The sequence below is a fragment of the Drosophila innubila genome, assembly GCF_004354385.1.
Source record: "Drosophila innubila isolate TH190305 chromosome 2L unlocalized genomic scaffold, UK_Dinn_1.0 4_B_2L, whole genome shotgun sequence".
Classification (NCBI taxonomy): Eukaryota; Metazoa; Arthropoda; class Insecta; order Diptera; family Drosophilidae; genus Drosophila; species Drosophila innubila.
Window position 1 is genome coordinate 5573428 of NW_022995372.1, and position 21593 is coordinate 5595020.

Genomic DNA, 21593 nt, shown 5'->3' on the forward strand with positions numbered 1-21593 from the left:
GTTGGTTTCGGTTTCTGTGGTACCCCTGTATAAAAGTCATAATCATAAAAAATTTTCGAACTCTCCAGACTGATAGTTTAGATATTTTGCGTCTTTATTAAAGATTTTTGTAAGTAGACTGATTTGTATAAAAACAATTATAAATAAATAAGCCATTAATAATTTAAATAACCTGTACGCAAAAAAAATACTTTGGCTTTATTCTTATTGTACTTAGCTGAATTGTTATTAAATATTACTTGCAAGTGCTCAAATAAAATTTAAATTTAAATATCATAAGATATAACATAACCCATCTTGATCTATCAGCACAAAATAATTAGTATACTGTATGAATTTGCATTTTGTTAAAAATCGCACAGTGTATTTTTTCACTTGCTAGCGCCTTATTATCATTTTCTCAGTGTAACTATTCGCATCCGTAACTGTGCCATTGACGGACGTCCACCCCCGACCACTGACCGCTTCTACCCTCCACCCTCGACCGCTTCTATTCGTGTTGGAGAATTGTTGTGCACACTGGTGGCATTGTAGCCATCGTCATCCTCATCGTCATCACCTTCACCGTCACAGTCACCGTCACCAACGTTGGGTTTGACGCTTGACATCGTTGGCATTCGATATTGGTTGTAATTAGCTTTAATTGAAATTGCTCCTTTGCCATTCACCAGCTTCGTGATTTGAGTTTTAATGTGCAAAATGTGTGTGTAATTTTGTCAAAGTTAATTTATGGCTAACTTTGCTATCTTCCCACGCCCACTTTTCCCTCCCCCCTTAGCAAACTTTTCCAACCATTAGCTTTGGCGCTATTCACTTTAGTTTTTTCATTTTAAGTGAATTTGATTTTCACTTTACATTGAAATGATTAGAGGAAACCCAATTAAACAAATGTAACTGAGTCTTTTTATTTACTTTGGCTCTCGTTGCAGATTTCTGATTGATGATGTTGTATTTTAATTACATTATATTTAACTAACTTCTATGCTATTAACGAAATGTACTAAACAGTAATTTAGTAAGTATGCTATATAGTTAATATCTTTGCAACGAGTTTTATATTCCTTATTATTTTCTTTTTCATTTTTTTGTGTGCCTCAAAACTTTAGAATCATTCACACCCAGTTAATAGATACGATACATGGTTTTATATCTACAGATAATCATACAAAATAATTTGTTTACCTACCCAAATTAAATTGTATGGTTTCTGAACGTCATTGCACAAATATAAAAAATTTTCCAAAAGTTATGTACACAATTCACATTTTGTTTATCTACCGACTAAATTCTTGTTACTTTTGTTTACTATCAAGAATCGCTTTTATCAAAGGTTTCATCCAATATTTGAATATTTTCGACAATAGCTTGTAGATAAGAATAGAATCATCAACAATTTGTCAATATGATGATAAGGTAAATAAATAGCAAATCAGCTTAGTAATACATAAATTAATAACAAATTTGGTTGCAAATTACTAAATACATGTTGTAGACACGCTGTCTGCCAGAACAAATGAATATTTAAATATTTAAATTTATTATAGATTTATATATATTAAACTCATTAGTTAGATACAGCATGTACTAAGATATCATCGATCATTTTGGTCTTAAATGGAAGTTTTTAAGAACTAGACGGCAGGCCAGAAATTTAGGAAAATACATACACAACTTGACTTTTTTTTACCACATATAATAAAGGTTGATATAAAATATCATAATCAGGGGAATTGAAAGTGCCTTACCACTTTAAATATGAGTTAACAACAAAAACAAAATAGATGCTTTCTATGATATGATTTTAAAGATTTTATCATTTTATTTGGTTCTTATGAGGTTTTTAAAAACTCTATTGATTTCATCAAGAATTTTAGATCACAATTGCAGCAGGCAATCGACAATAAATCTGTCAAACATCGGTAACCATAATTAAATGTAATTGAAGCAGTAACACTTATTCATGGGTTTTAATCGAATTAAAGGTTATTAACTTTTAGTTTCTAGGCGGCGTTATTATTTATATAATTTATATATTAAAAATTTAGGATAATAAAAAAATTAGTACACGCGGTTGTTTTCTATCTCTAATATACAGCTCTTTATGTTCAATTTACTGAATTCAGAATGCATTTACAGGTATAAGAATATTATATGGTATGCAATAAAATCATCAAGTCTGTTGTTGTATGATTTGGTGATGAAATGTTTTAACTCAAACTAATTGAGCAAAGTCAACAATGGGTATAACAATCCAAGCCATCAATCATTTTTATTGCATACTTTCGAGTATCATGTTCGCAAACAGTTAACTAAAGTTAAGTTATTACTGGGCAAATATTAACCCGACTTTAACTTTGACTACTACAAAAAAAAAAAAAACGAGTGTGATAATCGTTTTACGAGAATGCTTTTAGTACACTCTCGACTCGAGTAGCCAGAGAATTTGATTGATAGGTATGTGACGGATTAAATTTAAGTTAACAGAAATGCCTTTGCTGTAAAGTAAAACATAAATTAAACATGTGCTATTTATTGTAGTAGATTTGTAACTGTCTCTAAGCACTTTTCGAATAGATTTATGTACACTGTGGAGAACGTGGCTCGCACGCTTATCAAAGATATTAAACCCGAAGCAGACAGTTCTTCGGCTCTTCTTCGTATCTTTTTGTTTCGATCATTCGTTCGACCGATCAGCAAGAGAGAGAAAGGGCGCTGTGGGAGGGAGAGTGCAGTACGCAATTGCGGTAATCGCTGCGTTTCGATTCTTGTACAACGAGTACGAGAACACTCACTCACACATACATGCGTACATATGTAATCTGTTTGCTTGTGTATGTGTGCCTATAAAGCGTTGACAAGAATTTGAAGCGGTTTAGTCTTATTAAATACGGAGCTACGCTCTGAAGTCCGTGGATCGTGAGTCGCTGTGTGGATCGTATTCGTCCTCATAGAACGATTGCTTCGCGTGTTTGTCAAATATAAAAGTTAATTGCATCTAAAAGAATAAAGTCGATTGTCCAATTTCCTGTTTGAAACTATCTTAAAAGTACGTTCGATTGTAGGAAGACGGTCTCATATAAATAACAAAAAAAGTAAAAGTTAAATGCAACATTTCCAGACACTGAAAACAAAAGTTTTACAACTTATTTCCTGCTTGGAAACAACTTAAACGTAGATTAAACTATGTAAGGCAATCACGATCAAATATAATAAATAACAATTAAAGTTCCAATTATTTTTTACTAGTCAAAGACACTTGTCGAACGAAAAAAAGAGCTTAACAAATATTTTTCTCTTTTAAAACAATTTAAAATAGTGTCATTTTTATTATTTTAAATAATAAATAATAGTAAAAATAATAAGAGTTTCGAAAGTTCTCTCTAGTGTAAATAACAAATATTTAATAATAGACTTAATGTAAAAGTTAAATTTAATTGCTCAATTGTCAAAAGTTCTCATGAAGTATAAAAAAAATATTAATTAAATAAAATTAATAAATTCGTTGACTTAAATTTGTTATACGTGATAATTTAACAAATTATTAATTTACGAAAATTACTCTTAAAGATTCTAACAAGTTGTTTGTACCCTTGTAAACATGTGCAATTACAAATCGACTTAATAACGAGTGTGATATCAACACGTCTTCAATCTTATGTGAATTCTAAATACTAATTACTTGTAACGGAAGCCAGTTGAACGACTTTAATATGACTTAAGCCTTAAACCGGTTTGTGATCTCTTAATACCTGTAGCTCGAATTCTGTTATCATATTTAAGTGCCGTTCGTTGAACTTGACACAGTTCGATAAGAGAGAGAAAACAATCTTAATTTATTACATACCCATTAACAAAAGCAAAAGGGGTTATTAACACAAACTGGAAGTCACTTCTCTTATTTCTTTATTTTGCTTTAAAGGTGCCTGTATAAGTGCACGTCTTTGCCTGATAAGCTTTTGGCTTTAAGAGGAGCTTTAAGCTTGTGTCGCTTTGGTGTACGTGTGCTGTGTACGTGAGCTAAAGTATCATATACCCACCTACATATTAAACTGTTAAACTATTAATATGTAAATTTTTGTAAAAGTTTGGTTTTATTTAGTTACTTTTTTATACTCGTAAAAGAGAGCGATAAAAAGGCGCAGACTTAGTCGGATAACCTTAACCATGTATAGTATAATTATGCAAATTATTAATGCGTTTTTATAAATTATCATATTTTCATAAATTTTAGTATTTTAAACATGCTATAATGATTTAATAACAAAGAAATGTAAAATCTATAATCAAGTGAAGAAAAAAAACAATCATAGCTTGTTATCGGGTATTTACCAGACAGGTACGCCCACAACGTTACTCCACCTTGGCAAATGTATAGTTCTAAGTTCAAGAGATCCATGAGCATGAGATATTGCTCAATGCATTGATAAAGTGCGTTTTTCTTAGCTGTTTTCGATGACAAAAAAAAAAACGCAGATAATAAATAATTAAAAAATCTTATCATTAGATATACTTATACCCCAAAACAACACCCATTAGCCATGTTAACATACCTACTGACTGAAAAAAGATCTCTTCCAAAGCACTTGGAAGTATAAATGAAATGAGGATTGAATAAATTGATTGGGTTATATAGAGCACTTAATTATGGTTGTCACGCACTTTGACGTGTTTACCGAGCAAAGATAACCACTTTACTATTTATGTTATACTCGACGCAGCTACCTGTATACTCCGCTTTCAATCAATTCCATACATCCGGACAGACGATAGACTCATAAAAAATAATACAATACATAAGTCTTTATGCCAGACGATTATTGGGTATTGTTCGTTCATGGTTGATTTATTTTCAAGTGGGGTGAGAGAGTGGTCTTTTTAATCAAACACCAGTAAGTGGGGAAATCAAATATATGAGATCGATCCGATCGGTCAATCAGCATTCCAAATCCGAATCAATCACAATTCGCGTGTAATAAAAACAAACGACAGAAGTGCAATTCAGTCAATAAAAGATAAGTAAAATTTTTAAATTTCTAAGGTTTTCAAACACCTTACTTTTTTTTATGGATCTCTCTCATTTTTTTTAAATCTACTAATGAAAATGGCTCAAGTTCTTATCTTCGGGAATATAGTATATTATTAATAATATTGACTGTGAGATAAGCTGAGTGCCTACTTAGCCGCAATAAATAGTTAAACATATAAAGGGTATTTCTTGTGAGGTGCCATCAATCATTAAAAGTCTTTTATAGTTGTTATAAACAATTGGCAATATATGACTTCTGATAAATTTCTGAAAGCCTCTATAAAAACGCGATGCGTTTCTGTTCCATGCAATTGCCCTGAAATTATGACCCTCGTTGTATCAGAATCTCTGTGGGGGCTAAAATGCTTTTTATTGATCAGAATCAATTGAGGAGTTTTCCCCTTAACGTCAACACAAACTTTCCACTGATTATAACTCCAATAAACTTCAATTGATCAATTAATCGATACAATTCGTTTTACAGTAACTTCCTTTTAAATTACAGGGTATATTAATTTGAACCCGATTGTTCCTAAGGCAGCTATATGATATAGTCATCAGATTTCAACCATTTGGTGAGGGTGTGACATATTCTGTGAGTTTGGTTGAGATAGCTCTAAAATTAACAATATTTCATACTGAGCAATTTTTTCAAAGTGTGAACTTTGACCCCGAGTTTGACCTGGCAATTCGAATCCCGCAAAATAATGTCTTATTGCACGATAAAATTGTCTCTGCTTAGTTGTGTGAAAAGTTCGGATTCCTAGGTCTTATGATTTGGGCTGTGCAATGATCAGTGGGTCAGTCAGTCAGAACAAAGAATTTGACATACTCGTATATAGATACACGTTTTGTAAATTGTCTGAAATTTCATGTACTATAGAGTTAAGCTCATCTTCAAACTATGTTATTCTTATTTTACTTTAATTTAAATTTACAGGGTATACATAGTACCGTTTCATACTATGAATCTTATCATTTATAGAACACAGGTCTACTTTAAACATTTCGATAACTAATGAATGGAATTTTAACTAGTATACATTTTAAATGAGATAGTAATTTCTCTATAAACCCTTTATCATTGTAATTGTTAAAGTTGATTTAAAGTGGAAAGCGTGGGACATTTATCAAGAATGGCACGAATTTCTTCATTTTCATTTTGATTTGAAGTATTATTATCTATTCCGATTTGCTGTATAAGCAAATAACATTTCTAGACATTCATCGATAAGATTAACACAAAAAACTCCTCTTAAAATTTGTCAACAAAAGTTGGGAAATTAAGACAAGCTACGTGAAACAGGTTAATGGCTAATGGCAGGTGTCTACTCAGTTGAGAAACAAATCGAAAATTAGGAAAGTGTGGCGCAAACATGTGTGATTGACTAATTGATACCCTGCACGAGTATTCGCTCCTAAAGTGCGTTTTAAAATTGTGAAATATAGCTGGGACAATAATAAAATGCCTGGCTTATGTATGAGATCGACTATAAGATACGCTGTTTGCTGTTTTAAGTATCAAACTTGAAAACGTTAAGTTAATAGTTAATATGCATTTGAGAACCATAATCAATTCACATCTATTAACTATTGAAATTATATATTTTAAATCCGATTTCTATCGTCTATCATGAACTCTTAAACTCATTTAAGTAGATCGTATTAATTTTCCAAAAGTACTGCAGGGTATACAAAAACGATAATGACAGTTTGGGCAACTACGATAGGCTTCTAGTAAAGTGTTGACCCGACTTTAACTAAGCCTACAAATTTGCTTATTGACAAAGGGCCAAGTGGTCTACTGGCCAACTTGGTGAACTGGCCAAGTGGTGGATACACGATATCAATATTGAGAAACATGTCACGTAAAGTGATTTTTCGTTTCGGTGCCAATGCGACGCGCTCTTTTCTTCACTTTTGGTATGCCACCTCCGACAAGGTCAGGCACTGGCAGCCGAGTGTCGTCGGCACTGTTAAGCTCGGGCACACAATGGGAATTTAGGTAGAGGTATTACGAGCATGCAAAAAATATAAGTAGAATTAAAATGGAGAAAAAATGCAATTATTGTGTATGCTCCAGTTAACAAGCGGCATTTTCTGTGTGGAGGTGTCAACAAATTGTTCAACATCAAAAAAAAAAAAAAAAAGACAGTATTATTATAAAAGCTACAAATTTTACAAATGACACCGACATGCTAATTAATCGACTTTGTTCGTCATTCTCGGCGCAGTTGCACGTGATGGTTGACTAGAAATATTTGTCAACGCACTTGCCAGACAATCGTCAATTAGACCCGATTCAATAATACCCATACAGTGGGTCATATGAACTAAAATACTATTTTGAATTTATTGAAGCTTTTCTATTTTTTATTCGCATTAAAACCAATTTAAAAGCTCGTGAAAACTTTTAGATAGTTTTAGCTTTTGAGACTATTTGTATAATTTATAAATTAATTTTTTGTTCAATATTACTTTATCTCCAAGACTTCAACTTTACTTTAAAAGAAGCTGCCAGTCATAAAATGTTAAAAAGCTCTTGATACTTTAATAAATCGCATCTTATAAAATATTTAAGCGATTTCAAATCAAAGCTTAAAAAGCCCAAGCAACTGTCGTTTTAGTGTTTCAAGCTTGTTCTATAAAAGATTTTTAAAATTCTATGAAAGCTTTAAGTGATCTTATTGCTAACTAATTAAGTGCTCTTGAAAACACACGTTCAGTTTCAAGAGTTTAGCAAGTATTATTACAGGGTATCCCCTATGAGAGTTCAATGCTTTTACTCTATGCAAATTTACCAGACGAATGTGATAGCTCTAATTGCTAAAGTCCAATACATTTTGGTCGACATTAAATCAATTTCACGAATGTTGTCCCAAAGTAAACGATTTGAGCTCACAATCAGTTGTGATCATAAATATTGGCGGTATCAATTTTTGCGAATTACTCAAATTCTCATAGTATCAACTGTAAAATAGCGTTAATTAGAGGTGAAAATTGAAAACATTGAACGTGTCGGGTCAATTATGCAGATGCGTTTGCAAATAGAGACTGATTGCTCCTGCCTGAGATGATATATTTATATATATACTCTATATTTAGTGACTTAATCAGAGCGTGAATAATTAAAATACAAACAAGCTGCATTCGACCACTGTTGTATTGAAGTATCAACTGATTTATTAACAGTGTTTGCTTTGCTCGATATTGATAATTGGCAGCGTGCCTTATGAATGAAGAGCTAATAAATGAATATAAATACTGTTTTATGAGTACCTATTCATGAATTTGTCACTAAAATTATGGATTTTAAAGCTACAATGAGACAGTTTTATAGAGTGGTTTAAAGTTTAAGCCATGAACTTTGTTAAATTCATAAATAATATAGAAAGAACAGACATTTTATTGATTGTTTTTATACTTTTAAATATCAAATACACTCTCCAACATTACTCATTGTTGAAATGAATTGGTTTATTTATTTTACTTTAATGACTTGACGAACATTTTAGAAATTAGAGAGGCCATAACAAAACCAATAAATCAGGCCTATTATTTTGTACGTCAATTGTATCATTATTCGCGATTTGATGACATATCTCTCTAGCTTAGTTAAAAAACTATTTATAACTCGTTCGTATATTAAATTCGAATAGTAAAAATATACATAAAATGCTGTGTTATACCCTACTTCTCACCTTAATTAGTTATCAATTTAAATTTATATTAAGAAATGCAATTCGACAAATCTTGTAACAAATTGTCAAAATTAATTGAGGTTTTTAATGAATGAAATTAACTAATAATTAAAAATAATAATAACAACTACGTGTATATGTATTTATAATATAATATATTATTTTAAAAATCATATTACGATACTTATACTAAATTTTGATTGATATTGACTCTGATTAGTAATATTGAAAACTGATTGTCTAAAAGATAATCAGCTATCTTTGATGGCAAAATTGTCATACTCTAACTAATTGACAGAGTATCACCTAAAACACGTATTTTATGAACATATTTAAATGAGATAAAAATTGTAAAAAATAATTTTTCGAATTTAATTAAAATGGAATTATTTTAATATTAATGATGATGCACTTTAATTTTTTACATAATATGCGTTCATATGTTCATGTATGTAACAGAACATCAAGCAACTAAACAATGTAACAAGAGCTAATTGTTGTTAATATTTATTGCTATTGTTACATTTAGTAAATATATAACTTAATGTAACAATAGCAATAAATAATTTAGTATTTACTTTAATCTTTAACCCTTTCACAAGCTTGCGTGGATTTCACACACATACACCTACAGTTTCACACTCTCACACCTACACACTTGTTGGCCCTGCAAAACTCCCACCAAGTGTCGATCTGAATCGCAAATGCGGAATGATAATGAATTTATTTCGACGTGAAACGTTGAACGAGATAGTTGTAAAGATCGCGTAACGCTCAAAAAGGCGTGATAAATGAATATAAATCGAATATATGCTATAACCATTCATAAAACTGTATAAATTGATAAAGCGACTGTAATTTGATCTGCAGAAAGACACAGAAAGATGACGGCAACTGGGGAAGTCGCCGGAAGTGATGAGATCGGTGTGATAACTATATCCGCACCGGATATCCGCACCTCACCGATGCCCAACGGCAATGGAAGTCACAAGACCAGCAACATTATTGTCGATAGTCAACCCAAAAGACGGGTCAGCATTATCTCCGATGTGCCGATGAATATCGGGGCCGGGGGTTACGACAATCCCGCATTTGAGCAAAATCCCAGACGTAAAATATCCCAGGTGAGTCGTCATTTGTCGTCGTCTATTTGTCGGCATGTGCAACGCTTGTGATTAGAATCAAATGTAGTTAATGTGACTGTCGTAAATTTGGATTTGTGGCCAGGTTTTTATAGTGCCCAGCCATAAATCGGTGAACCGACAATCTAAGTACAGCAATAATCAAGCTTATATATTGATTATTTCTTTGGTGATATGAGTGCCTCCTTAATCGGCTCGGATTTTATGAAAATTAATAAAAAAAAAAAAAAATACTTTAATCTAACGACTGTCTATCAATAAAAATTCCATCAAAATCTCTTTTAACTCAGACGTCGACACATTCGCACTCGGAAATTGGTCCGTCCAGAAGAAGAAGTATTTTAAAAGAAGTCTCACCACCTGACAATGAAAGCGATCGTGGATCTACGCACAGTTTTGGTATGTTACCAAAACCCATTAAAAGTGTAATATCAAAAAAATTTCCATACCAAAAATATGTGTGAATATTCGTTGAGCATTTAATCATTTATTTATTGACTTTAGGGGCAATCTGAAAAGTATATTATCTGACGCTAATTTCAAAAGAACCTGCGAAGGCCAAACGTTGCAAAAAGCAAATACGTTGTACGATTTTTTTTTCTGTTTGAGCACTTGTGCTCCTATTGTCAATTTAATTTGCCATCACACCGTTAACATTATCAATTAGCAGTCCGGAAAGTGATTTCCAATCTCCCAGTTTGCCATTCGAAACTTGAAAACACAGACACAATTGTAACAAGCAATTACTTATTTAATAGCGGGTATATCGTTTTTGACCTGACTGATTCTATAACTACTGTATTTAATCTCATATTAAGATATTTAAAAAATCGTAATAACCTTGAAATGAAAAAGTTGTATATATGTCAAAAATATTGGAATTTCTTAAAAGGGGATGGGATATCTGATGTAATAATAAACTGCCTGATTGACTGACGTTTTTTCAATCAATGTCTATATTTTTTTTAGATTTTCATAAAATTTTTTGAATTTGTAATCAAGAAATTGTAGTTTGATTTGGTTCTGTATTTTATGAACATTAAAAAAAAAATAATAATTTTGAGTGAATTCATTAAGGTTAAACTGTATTCGATCGGTCTACACTCATTTTAATAATAACTAAAAAAAATTTGATCTTTCGGATTTCGGAAACTCACTCACAAGTGGGGACATGAAATTATAGATCATTCGATTTTTTATTTCAGCTAATTTGCTGTCGAATTTGCTTATCAATCATCTCAATACTTATAGGAAATCTTATAGTCCATCAATGCTGCGCAGTTTGCTCACGTGTTTTGATTATTGTATGTTCTTATTGACGATATACCCAAACACAATTTGAACTGCATGCTAATTGATGATAAACATGTAATTTCTTATGAACTGCGTAATCAAAGTTCTACTGCACTCGGCGTCATTTCTTATCACTTCTATCTTTTCTTCTCTTTTTTCCTGTTCCTTTGCAGAGAATTATAGACAGGGTGCGTTGGATGGACTTAATGGAAAGTATCACGGACATCAGCAGACTCTGCCGAGCTCACATGATAGCACAAATTATGTGGAGCAATCGTGGATGTATTCATTCTGTTTGAAATGTCGCGGCGAAGAACCTTCCGAGGCTTGGGAGCCACCTTTCTGGCAGAAGATCTTCCCTTATCCACTCTGTCCTACGTTCAGGACATTCTCTCGTCTCATTGTACTTATTCTTATTGGTAAGAAAATTCTATCTTCTCTTTAATCTTTTAACTTGTATGGAATATTTAGTTAATTAAATCAAGAAATGCTTATTGAACTTAAGGGATACGTATATTCCTGATATATAATACATCCTATTAGAATTTACAATCAACAATAAATCTAGAATTTATTTTTAGTCTCTTGTTTTTTTTTTTTAGATTTAATCCTAACTAAGCTTACAAGTTTCGTATTAAATTATGTTTTATACGTTCTTCTTTAACTAAAATTGGATGGAAAATTTAGATTTTGTTTGAAACAATTTTTTTTTGATTTTAAGTCGCTTAAGCTAAATTTTATTTAATGTGACTGTTTTAATAAAATCATTTGAAAAACCCATAATGGTCGGCAAGGGTATCAGGTTTTCGGCGTGCTCAAAATAACTTTTTTTTATTATTTTTTCCTTGATTACTACATTTGATTCTTCTTATAGGTGTACTCCTTTGGATTGTAGCATATGTGATTATTGGAAATACAGCTGCTCCTGGCGGGCAACTGTTTAGTCTGGTGGTCCTTACAGTGGCTGCTAATTTTGGTGGCTATATTATATCCTTGACCACTTTGCCACGCCTCATCGGCATGCTGCTGGTGGGAATACTTTTCCAGGTTAGTTACATTGAATTCTATGGATTCGAAAGAGTAGTTTTATATTCTCCCTATATTTTTAGAATGTTGGCTGGGTGGATCTCGATGGTGACTTCTCCATAGTGACGGGACATTTGCGAAAGTTTGCGCTCACCATAATCCTTACTCGAGCTGGACTCGAAATGGAACCGGAAGCCTTCAAGAAGGTGTACAAGACCATTCTCAAACTGGGCATTGTGCCCTGGATTGTGGAGGCAGCTGTCATGACGATTATGTCGCATTTTCTGCTGGATTTGCCCTGGATGTGGGGATGTCTTCTGGGCGCCATCATTGCCGCCATTTCCCCAGCTGTCGTTGTTCCTTGTCTGTTCCGGCTACGCACCAAGGGATATGGTGTGGCCAAGGGGATTCCCACTCTGGTGGTCGCCGTGGCTGGAGTTGATGATGCTCTTTCTGTTGCCATCTTTGGCATTGTGAGCACGATTATGTTCTCGGACAAGGGATTGGGATATCAGATTGCCCAGGCGCCTGTCTGCATCCTGGGTGGACTTGGTTTTGGCGTCATCTGGGGCTCGTTGGCACGCATCTTTCCCGAGAAGGGAGATGCCTATGTGGTGCCACTACGTACTCTGATGCTCTTCGCGGGAAATCTGGTTGCCATCTATGGCAGCGAGGAATTAGGCTTCGAGGGCGCTGGACCCTTGGCCGTGGTCTTTTCATCCTTCGTATCGAATCTGTTCTGGTGCAAGGATGGCTGGGAAGTCGATGATAATCCCGTGTCCACGGCCTTTGAGATCTTCTGGATGATCTTCGAGCCGATCCTCTTTGGTCTCACTGGCGCCACGATCAAGATCAGCGAGCTGGACTCGCACACCGTCTCCATTGGCGCCGCCTGTATCTTCACTGGGGTCATCATCCGCATCTTTGTCACAGCTGGAATTGCCGTTGGTGATCGCCTGAATACCAAGGAAAAGTTTTTTGTGGGTCTCTCCTGGATGGCCAAGGCGACGGTACAGGCCGCTCTCGGGCCTGTGGCCCTAAAGAATCTGGGCAGTGATGCCACCGCCGAAGAACGCAACTGGGCAGAAATTGTTCAGACAATTTGTGTCTTCAGTATTGTATTAACAGCTCCTTTGGGTGCCATTCTGATATCCGTCACAGGCACCAGGATGTTGACCAAGACGAAGCAGCCACAAATCTTAACTGGATGGCGTCGCAGTCATCGTCCTTCCATTCGCGACATTAGTATCATCGATGAGGAGGAGGAACGTGATGATCCCGAGATACCCACTGACAAGGAGACCCATGATAATACCCAAAGTAATGCGCATTTAACAAACTTAACTTATACCGCAAATAAGTAAAGCCCCAATCTCGGTTTTCATTGCGTCACATTTCCAGTTTTGTTGGATTAAGATATAATGTTGAATGTTATTATACAATAGATAAATGGAGTTACATTCCAAATAAATATTAAGTTGAAAAAATTTCATTTAATTGTTATGGAAAAAATTTTTTTATTTTTTTAATAAGTTTAATATATACAAAATGTCTATTATATGATATATTTAAACAATTTTCTATATAAATAGGAAGTCAATAATCCCATTTAATTAATTCTTTGCGTAAAAGTAACTTAGTAAATTGATAAAAGCAAAAACTTTATTTTTATGAAGTGGGAAATTTTGCTGCTCGATGTTCTAGATCTTTCTAAAAAGCACATATTTGTTTCTCGAACATGATTATTGAAGTCCATTTTTAAAATTGTCAAAAAACTTTGATTTATACAAACCACACCAAAAAACTTATACACGAGGTAAAAGTCTAGTGACGAAAGCATATTCCAGCCCCTAAATTTCTGATATCCAATTTTGTGACGAACAAAATAAAGTTTATAATAAAAATTTAAAATAAAAATATAAATTAATAAAAAAAACCCGAAAATTGGTATTCTGCACTGTGCGCAATAAGGGTGAGCTACCACGAACATATAAATTACTTTTTGCGCAGTGCAAATTTCCAATTTTCGGTTTTTTTTATTTTATATTTTTATTAAAAGCATACTTAAACTTCGACGCGTTCAAACAGACGGATAGACATACAGGCGGACATGGCTCAACCGACTCGGCTGTTGATTCCGATCAAGAATATATATACTTTTGGGCTCAGGGTATAAAAAGAACACATAAATTTAATATGCGTATTGTCAGAAAACAAAAAAAAAACGCAAAACTAAACATAACTGTCTGGCAACACTGGTTATTTGTGCAACGGAAAAGCTGCCATCTACACTCTGAAGCTCTGTCTTGCTACGCCTGCTTTGTCTTTCAAATCAATTTAAAATGTTAACAGTTAACAGGCTATATCTTCTAAGCCCCTCAGCCAAAATTGATGTATCATATACAAAAACACCCGAAATTTTACGTACTACAACATATTCAAAATAAATAAAAATCGTTAGGGCCGTTTTGTCATAAATTCATTTCATTTTCTAATACCTTTCTCTTTCGCTCTTTCTATTAAACATCGAAATTAATTTCGATGCAGACTTGAGTTTTCATCATAGGTTTGTGTCTCTGCTAAGACCCTTTATAAATGAATTTTTCGAAACATTTTATGTTGCATACTTTTAAGAGTGCACGTAAAATATTAAAATTTTTTATTGCCTGTTCCGAAAATCTCTACACTTAGGGCCAAAAGAAGAGATTTATGTACTTATGCAAATTAATAATTGCATAGAAAAATTTTAATTAAATTCAAATAAAATTAAATATTTGAAAATTTTAAATTTAATCCTTCGCATGCTTTAGGTGAGTGTACTCGACTTGGAGTTACCCTGCAGGCAGATAGATAAATGCATAACGAGTTCAAATAGTAATATATTAATGCTTAAAAAATTTGTATCAATATTTTGTCCACCCTCATTACAATTTTATTTGCTAAAAAAGAAAAGTATTGCAATATTCAATAATACAATATTTTCCCAAACACATTTCAATTAACAGTTAAACATTCGATTTGTAATTTGTGAAAATTTTTACAAATCTTTCCCGTAAGTAATTAGTGGGACTATTTTCGGTCTGTGCATTGCATAGTATGAGCTTATAATCGAGATTAACAATTGCGAGCGAGTGAGCGATAAATAATTAAATTGTATAATTAACGATTTAAATGACATAGCGCAAAAAATGTCGAACCAGTCAAGCAGATATATCGAATACGAAGAACCGCATGACTTGATGACAACAGAAAAATAATGTGAGAAAAAAAACCAAAAAAATAACAAAAAATAATAATCTAGCCGGGGACATATGCTTCTAGTAGACACTCTGTAAAGAACTGAAGTCCTCTAAATATTGTTTTTAAAAACCAACAAAAAAAATTGGTTCTTGACTTTAAGCAGCCTAAACGGGATCATGAACCAAACCCCGAAATATATTTACCGTGCGAGCCCGAACCTTAACCGAACCACTTCCTTATTAAAAGGTTTGGTTCGAAATAAAAATAATTATATTCATTTCATGCTTTTTTAATAATAATTATTTTCTAAAAATAAGTCATATCAAAACCTTCAAATAAATTTAGAAACTTAGTAAAATCATTTTTTTTTTTTAATTAATTGGTCAAGAAAAAATTTAATCAATAAAAATATATTTTTGAATTGAACGAAGGTTCGAACTCAAACCTTGGGTTCAGGGGGCACATAAGCCGGTTCGCGAACCGAATCCAAGTCTTGGTCTATGGTTCAAACCGCCGAACCGAACCTTTATTCACATTTGTGTGGTTGGCAGCCTTGGTTTAAATTGGTCTGAGTCTTATATCTATTAATTGAATAGCTTTGACTATGTTATTGATATTGTAATAAAATAAGGATAAGTTCTAAATATAATAACTCTGCATAATGATGCTTAAGCTTGTAAACTCTAAAATGTTCTTCGATTTAGAGAACGAAAAATTATAAATATGATAACCATAGTAAGGAAAGTACGTTACGATTTACTGTTGCTGTAATTAAAAATGTTTAAATATTTATGTACATTCTTTCGCCTAATACCACCTTACTCTCCATTTGTCAAGGGTATATTAAAAAAGTGTGCTTAAAAAACGAAATTTGTTGCAGACCAGCATGAACAACTAAGCGAAGAAGAAAGGGGGAGCACAGAAAATAACCAAAAACAAATTTCATTAAATAATTAATGTAGCCTCGTTATTATGAGACGATTGTCTACAGGCAGCTCACGTGAATTTGTTTAGATAAAAGCGTCACAATTAACGAAAAAAACAAACAAAACGGCAGACCGATCAAAGACGACAAACCGACAGCTGCTTTTACTGAATCTAGATACTATGTATGTATCCAGTATCCAGAGCATAGACCATGCCAAGTAACTGTCACCTTTTTGGCGTGTGAAATTAGTTAAAGCTAATTATTGTTAATTTTTGTAAAGTTTTTTATAGCCAATAATTGTATTATAAAATAACGAATATTTGCTTTAAATATTAACGCTTCACAAGATTCCACACACGCACCTTACACACACACACACACACACACTCACAATTAATCAAAGTTGAGCTTTGGGAGCTGCCGATGATCGCTGATGAATTTATTTGATCGCTAAACGCCGAACGAGATAGTTGTAAAAATCGCACAACGAAACAATTTTTCATTTAAATTTTTCGCGCTGTGTTATGTTTATAGCAAAAGGCCATAACAAATATTTAAGCTATAAACTTACCATAAAAGCAAATCCTGCAAAATGACGACCAGCGTGAGCGAAGTGGGCAACTCAGATAGCCCAACAACAACCTCAACCACAAGTGCAACCACAACTGCAGCTACAGCTGCCACACGACCCACAACGATACCCATTAATGTGCCCGTGGTGGGGTCGACCGGTGAGGCACATACTCCCTCCCCCAATGGCAACCATAGAAGCACCATTGTGATTGAAAGTCAACCCAAACGTAGGGTCAGCATTGTCTCGGAGGAACCAGTGTTAGGATACGATAATCCCGCCTTTGATCAGAATCATGCGCGTAAAATATCCCAAGTGAGTTACGTGTTTAATGATCGTTTACGATCTACAGCAGCCAACTTAATGATTTCATTTGTAAATTAGGTTTTATGACCTACTCTCTGTTGTATTTGGGTACTCGTAACAGTTTTGAGTATTTGTATACTATATATATTTTTGAATGACGGCATTCATAATGATGCCCGTAATTGTTTCAAGTGTTGATCGTTGCAATCAAGTGATCGCACAGCTGCAGGGGAATTTTCTTTTTTCTTTAAATTAATTAGCAAATCATTTGGGTTTTCATTTAAGAGCTCAGCACATTCTCCGTTAGAAATCGGACCTCCTGGGCGCAGGAGAAGCATCCTTAAGGACACTTTGGCTCATGATAATGAAAGCGATCGTGTTTCGACACATAGTTACGGTAAGTTGAGACATCAGAGCGTATGTGTAATATGCTACACAGTAAAAGAATATGTTGAAACTCGGAGTTTAATTATTAAATCGAATGTGCATAATGAAATTGAAAGCTAGATATGCATCGATTTTCATAGTCATATATATATCTGACTTCATTTAGATAGATGTACCATTTAGATACCAATATAAGTATATAGGTTTCCTACAGACTGAAAAATATAAAATGATAGTTTCTGATACATGTATAGAAAAAATGATCGATATTTATATAATTTTCGATTAAGCTTTATTTATTCTGCATTATTTATTTATGTTTCTTTACATTAAGTGGAATTTTATATCCTATTACTTTAAGTGTACCCAAAATTAGAAAAAAACTTGCTTACATTTGAATAAAGGTGCTCAGATATTTATAGATTAAAATGTGATAAATATTTTTTAGGTAGCAGGCAAACTTGTTTATTTACTCTTGTTTAATTTAAATTCCAGAACAGAGCACAATGCCATAGTAATTGTAATTAATTATAATTATTCTTCATTTGTTGCGTATCACATGACTCTCAATGTTGTTAATAGGTTAAGCGATGTGTGTGATTCATGTGTACAATATCGTTTTTCTCATGAATAATTATGGTGATTTGATATTATTTAATATGGTACACTGGAGCTTAATTTTGCATAAGGGAAAATAATCCGGATACTTCGTAATTTTCACTATGTAATATATTTTGTGATATACATTAATAACAATGATTTAATAAATATGGTGTATCGAAAAATAGCCAATAGCATTATTTTATAACTTGCATGATACATATTTAGAAAATCAGTGAAGAGTGGTTTTATTAAAAAACATTTTAATGACCTTATTCCTACTTTAGAAACCAGTTTTCTAATAAGTGTAGTGGATTTTTATATCTTTATTTTTATTATTTAAGTAACAAAATTATTAAAGCTGTAAGATGTTTAATTAGCTTGCTAATGACCTCACAATCAACAGAAAGATAGCTGTAAAAAGAATAATAATTATTTACATATATACCATTAAAGTATAAAACATTTGCACAGCTGAAAAACAAAAGATGTTGCAAAATTCTTACAAGTCGAACAAATATATTAACTTGAAAAATTGAATATTATTTTTTGTAAAAATAAAATTATTTTGGAACTGCTAATTAGTTAAACCCAGAAGCCTGAGGTTCGGCTATACAAAAGCAAATGAAAGAATTAACATTTTTGGGTCTGATGTCAATTGAATTTGATATCTACAGATTGACACTATCAATTAACACAGCATGGAATTGACAGCTCAAATTCAATATCCAGTTCCTACCCCACAGATATGTTGACCGTAGATCATGTATAAATATATTAATTTATACCATATGCCTCGAATCATCCAATTAGAGTTGAATATAAAATTATGATTTAATTTGTTGCGCCTATATTGATAACTAATAAATTTCTAATACATATATATCTATTTAATCGTTTAGAGAACTATAGACAGAGTGCGCTGGACGTGCTCAATGCCAAGTATAATAGCCTTCAAGGCGTGCAGGAATCACAGGACAGTAATGCCAATTATGTGGAGCAATCGTGGATCTATAATTTCTGTCTGAAATGTCGCGGCGATGAGCCTTCGGAGTCCTGGGAGCCACCTTTCTGGCAAAAGGTCTTTCCGTTTCCCCTGTGTCCTACTTTCCGGACCTTTTCCCGTTTGGTTGCCCTTACAGCAATTGGTAAGTATATGATATAAGTCAACATATTAAAAGTTATTTAACTGTAGAAGAGTTTTATAAATCAAGAATACTTGTCTTAAAAAGAAAAATATAAAATTGTTGATTGTTGAAATATCTCTACATCCTAAGCCACTTTTTCTAAAAGCTGTGCTACTATTTCGAACAGTCCGGTCGGATGTTAAAGATAGTTCTTCTATAAATAAATGTTCTGTATTGAATTTCTATTTTACTCCAGGTGCTCTACTATGGATTGTATCCTTTGTGATAATTGGAAACTCTGCTGCCCCTGGTGGGCAACTCTTTAATCTAGTGGTGCTAACAGTGGCTGCCAATTTCGGTGGTTATCTGATGTCGCTGACCACGTTGCCACGCCTCATTGGCATGCTCCTGGTGGGCTTATTATTTCAGGTGAGTTTTGAATGCATTTCCATTCTGAATGCTTTAATAGTTTCTCTATTTTGTAGACGGTTGGCTGGGTGAATCTCGATGGCGACTTCTCTATAGTGACCGCACATTTGCGAAAATTTGCGCTCACTGTAATCCTAACTCGAGCTGGCCTCGAAATGGAGCCGGAAGCCTTCAAGAAGGTGTACAAGACCATCCTCAAACTGGGCATTGTGCCCTGGACTGTGGAGTTTGGTGTGATGGCTGTGATGTCGCATTATCTGCTTGGTCTGCCCTGGATCTGGGGTTGTCTACTCGGCTCCATTATGGCGGCCATTGCTCCAGCTGTCGTTGTACCTTGCCTGTTCCGGCTACGCACCAAGGGATACGGTGTGGCCAAGGGGATTCCCACTCTGGTAGTGGCTGTCTCGGGTGTCGATGATGCCATCTCGGTGGCTATTTTCGGCATCATCAGCACAATTATGTTCTCCGACAAGGGACAGCTCTATTTGATTTCCCAGGTGCCTGTCTGCATCATTGGAGGTCTGGGTTTCGGCATCATCTGGGGATTGTTGGCGCGCATCTTTCCCGAGAAGGGAGATGCTTATGTGGTGCCGCTGCGAACCATGTTGCTCTTTGTGGGCAACCTGGTGGCCATCTATGGCAGTGATAAGCTGGGCTACGAGGGCGCTGGCCCTTTGGCTGTCGTCTTCTCATCTTTCATTTCCAACTATTTCTGGTGCAAGGATGGCTGGACGATCGATGACAATCCGGTGGCCACTGGCTTCGAGATCTTCTGGATGATCTTCGAGCCGATTCTCTTTGGTCTGACTGGCGCCACGATCAAGATACGTGAAATCGATTCCAGTTTGATATACACTGGCGCTCTCTGCATCTTCACGGGCGTCATTATACGAATCCTGGTCACAGCTGGCATTGCTTTTGGCGATCGTCTCAATGTCAAGGAGAAGTTCTTTGTGGGTCTCTCCTGGATGGCCAAGGCGACGGTACAGGCTGCCCTCGGACCTGTGGCCCTCAGGCATTTGGGTCCTAATGCCTCAGACGATGAGCGGAAGTGGGCCAAGATTGTCCAGACCATTTGCATATTCAGCATCATCTTGACAGCTCCATTGGGTGCCATTCTGATATCCGTTACAGGCACCAGGATGCTGACCAAGACGAAGCAACCACAAATCTTAACTGGATGGCGTCGTAGTCATCGTCCTTCCATACGCGACATTAGCATCATCGATGAGGAGGAGGAACGCGAGGATCCTGAGATACCCAAGGACAAAGAGACGCAGGATAATACCAAGAGCAATGTTCAAATACCAAGCTACTCCTATACCTACAACAAGTAGGAAAACAATCAACATTTGCTGAATTCAATCGAATTGTTTAATACCTTAATAATTGTAAATTAATAAATTTTGGAGATTTGCCCTTCTAGACATGATTAATTAAATCTTTATGAACATTTTGGAAACTTCTGTGAAAATTTCAGCTCTTTTGCTTTGGGCTGTTTGTTGATCATCAGTCAAAAGAGGTATATGTTTATAAAGAAAATTAAAATTTTTTTTGATTTAAAATGTTTTTCTACTCATTCATTTCTAAGATAATATATTCAAACTTCTTTTCTACCCGATAATATTGGTATTTATTTTTTGTATCCAAGATCTTTTACCATCTCATTCCATTTAATTTTTTGTCACAATCTTTTGGTCACGATCTTTCGAACTGCACTTAAAAGATACTATAATTATGCCCGGCAACAAATCAAGTTAATGATCATGAATTACATGATACCCCTCGATGACAAGCAAACTGTCTTAATTTGGCTG

General features: G+C 34.2%; 2 protein-coding genes across 3 annotated transcripts; both read left to right on the forward strand.

Moving 5' to 3' along the window:
* Positions 1-2885: 2885 nt before the first annotated feature.
* Positions 2886-13680, forward strand: LOC117780528 (sodium/hydrogen exchanger 9B2-like). Of its 2 annotated transcripts, XM_034617088.1 has the most exons (6): positions 2886-3046; positions 9598-9851; positions 10160-10268; positions 11336-11581; positions 12037-12209; positions 12272-13680. In XM_034617088.1, exons 2-6 carry the CDS (start codon positions 9612-9614, stop codon positions 13550-13552), a joined length of 2049 nt encoding a protein of 682 aa, XP_034472979.1. In that variant the 5' UTR covers positions 2886-3046; positions 9598-9611; the 3' UTR covers positions 13553-13680. The 2 variants fall into 2 exon arrangements, with proteins under 2 accessions (XP_034472979.1, XP_034472978.1); XM_034617087.1 differs by lacking the exon at positions 2886-3046 and having other exon boundaries at positions 9441-9851.
* A 3179-nt stretch (positions 13681-16859) lies between these two features.
* LOC117780527 (sodium/hydrogen exchanger 9B1-like) lies at positions 16860-21212 on the forward strand. Its single transcript, XM_034617086.1, has 5 exons — positions 16860-17242; positions 17519-17630; positions 19123-19368; positions 19604-19776; positions 19833-21212. The coding sequence occupies exons 1-5, from the start codon at positions 16949-16951 to the stop codon at positions 21111-21113; spliced, it is 2106 nt and encodes a 701-aa protein (XP_034472977.1). The 5' UTR covers positions 16860-16948; the 3' UTR covers positions 21114-21212.
* The last annotated feature ends 381 nt before the right edge of the window (positions 21213-21593 follow it).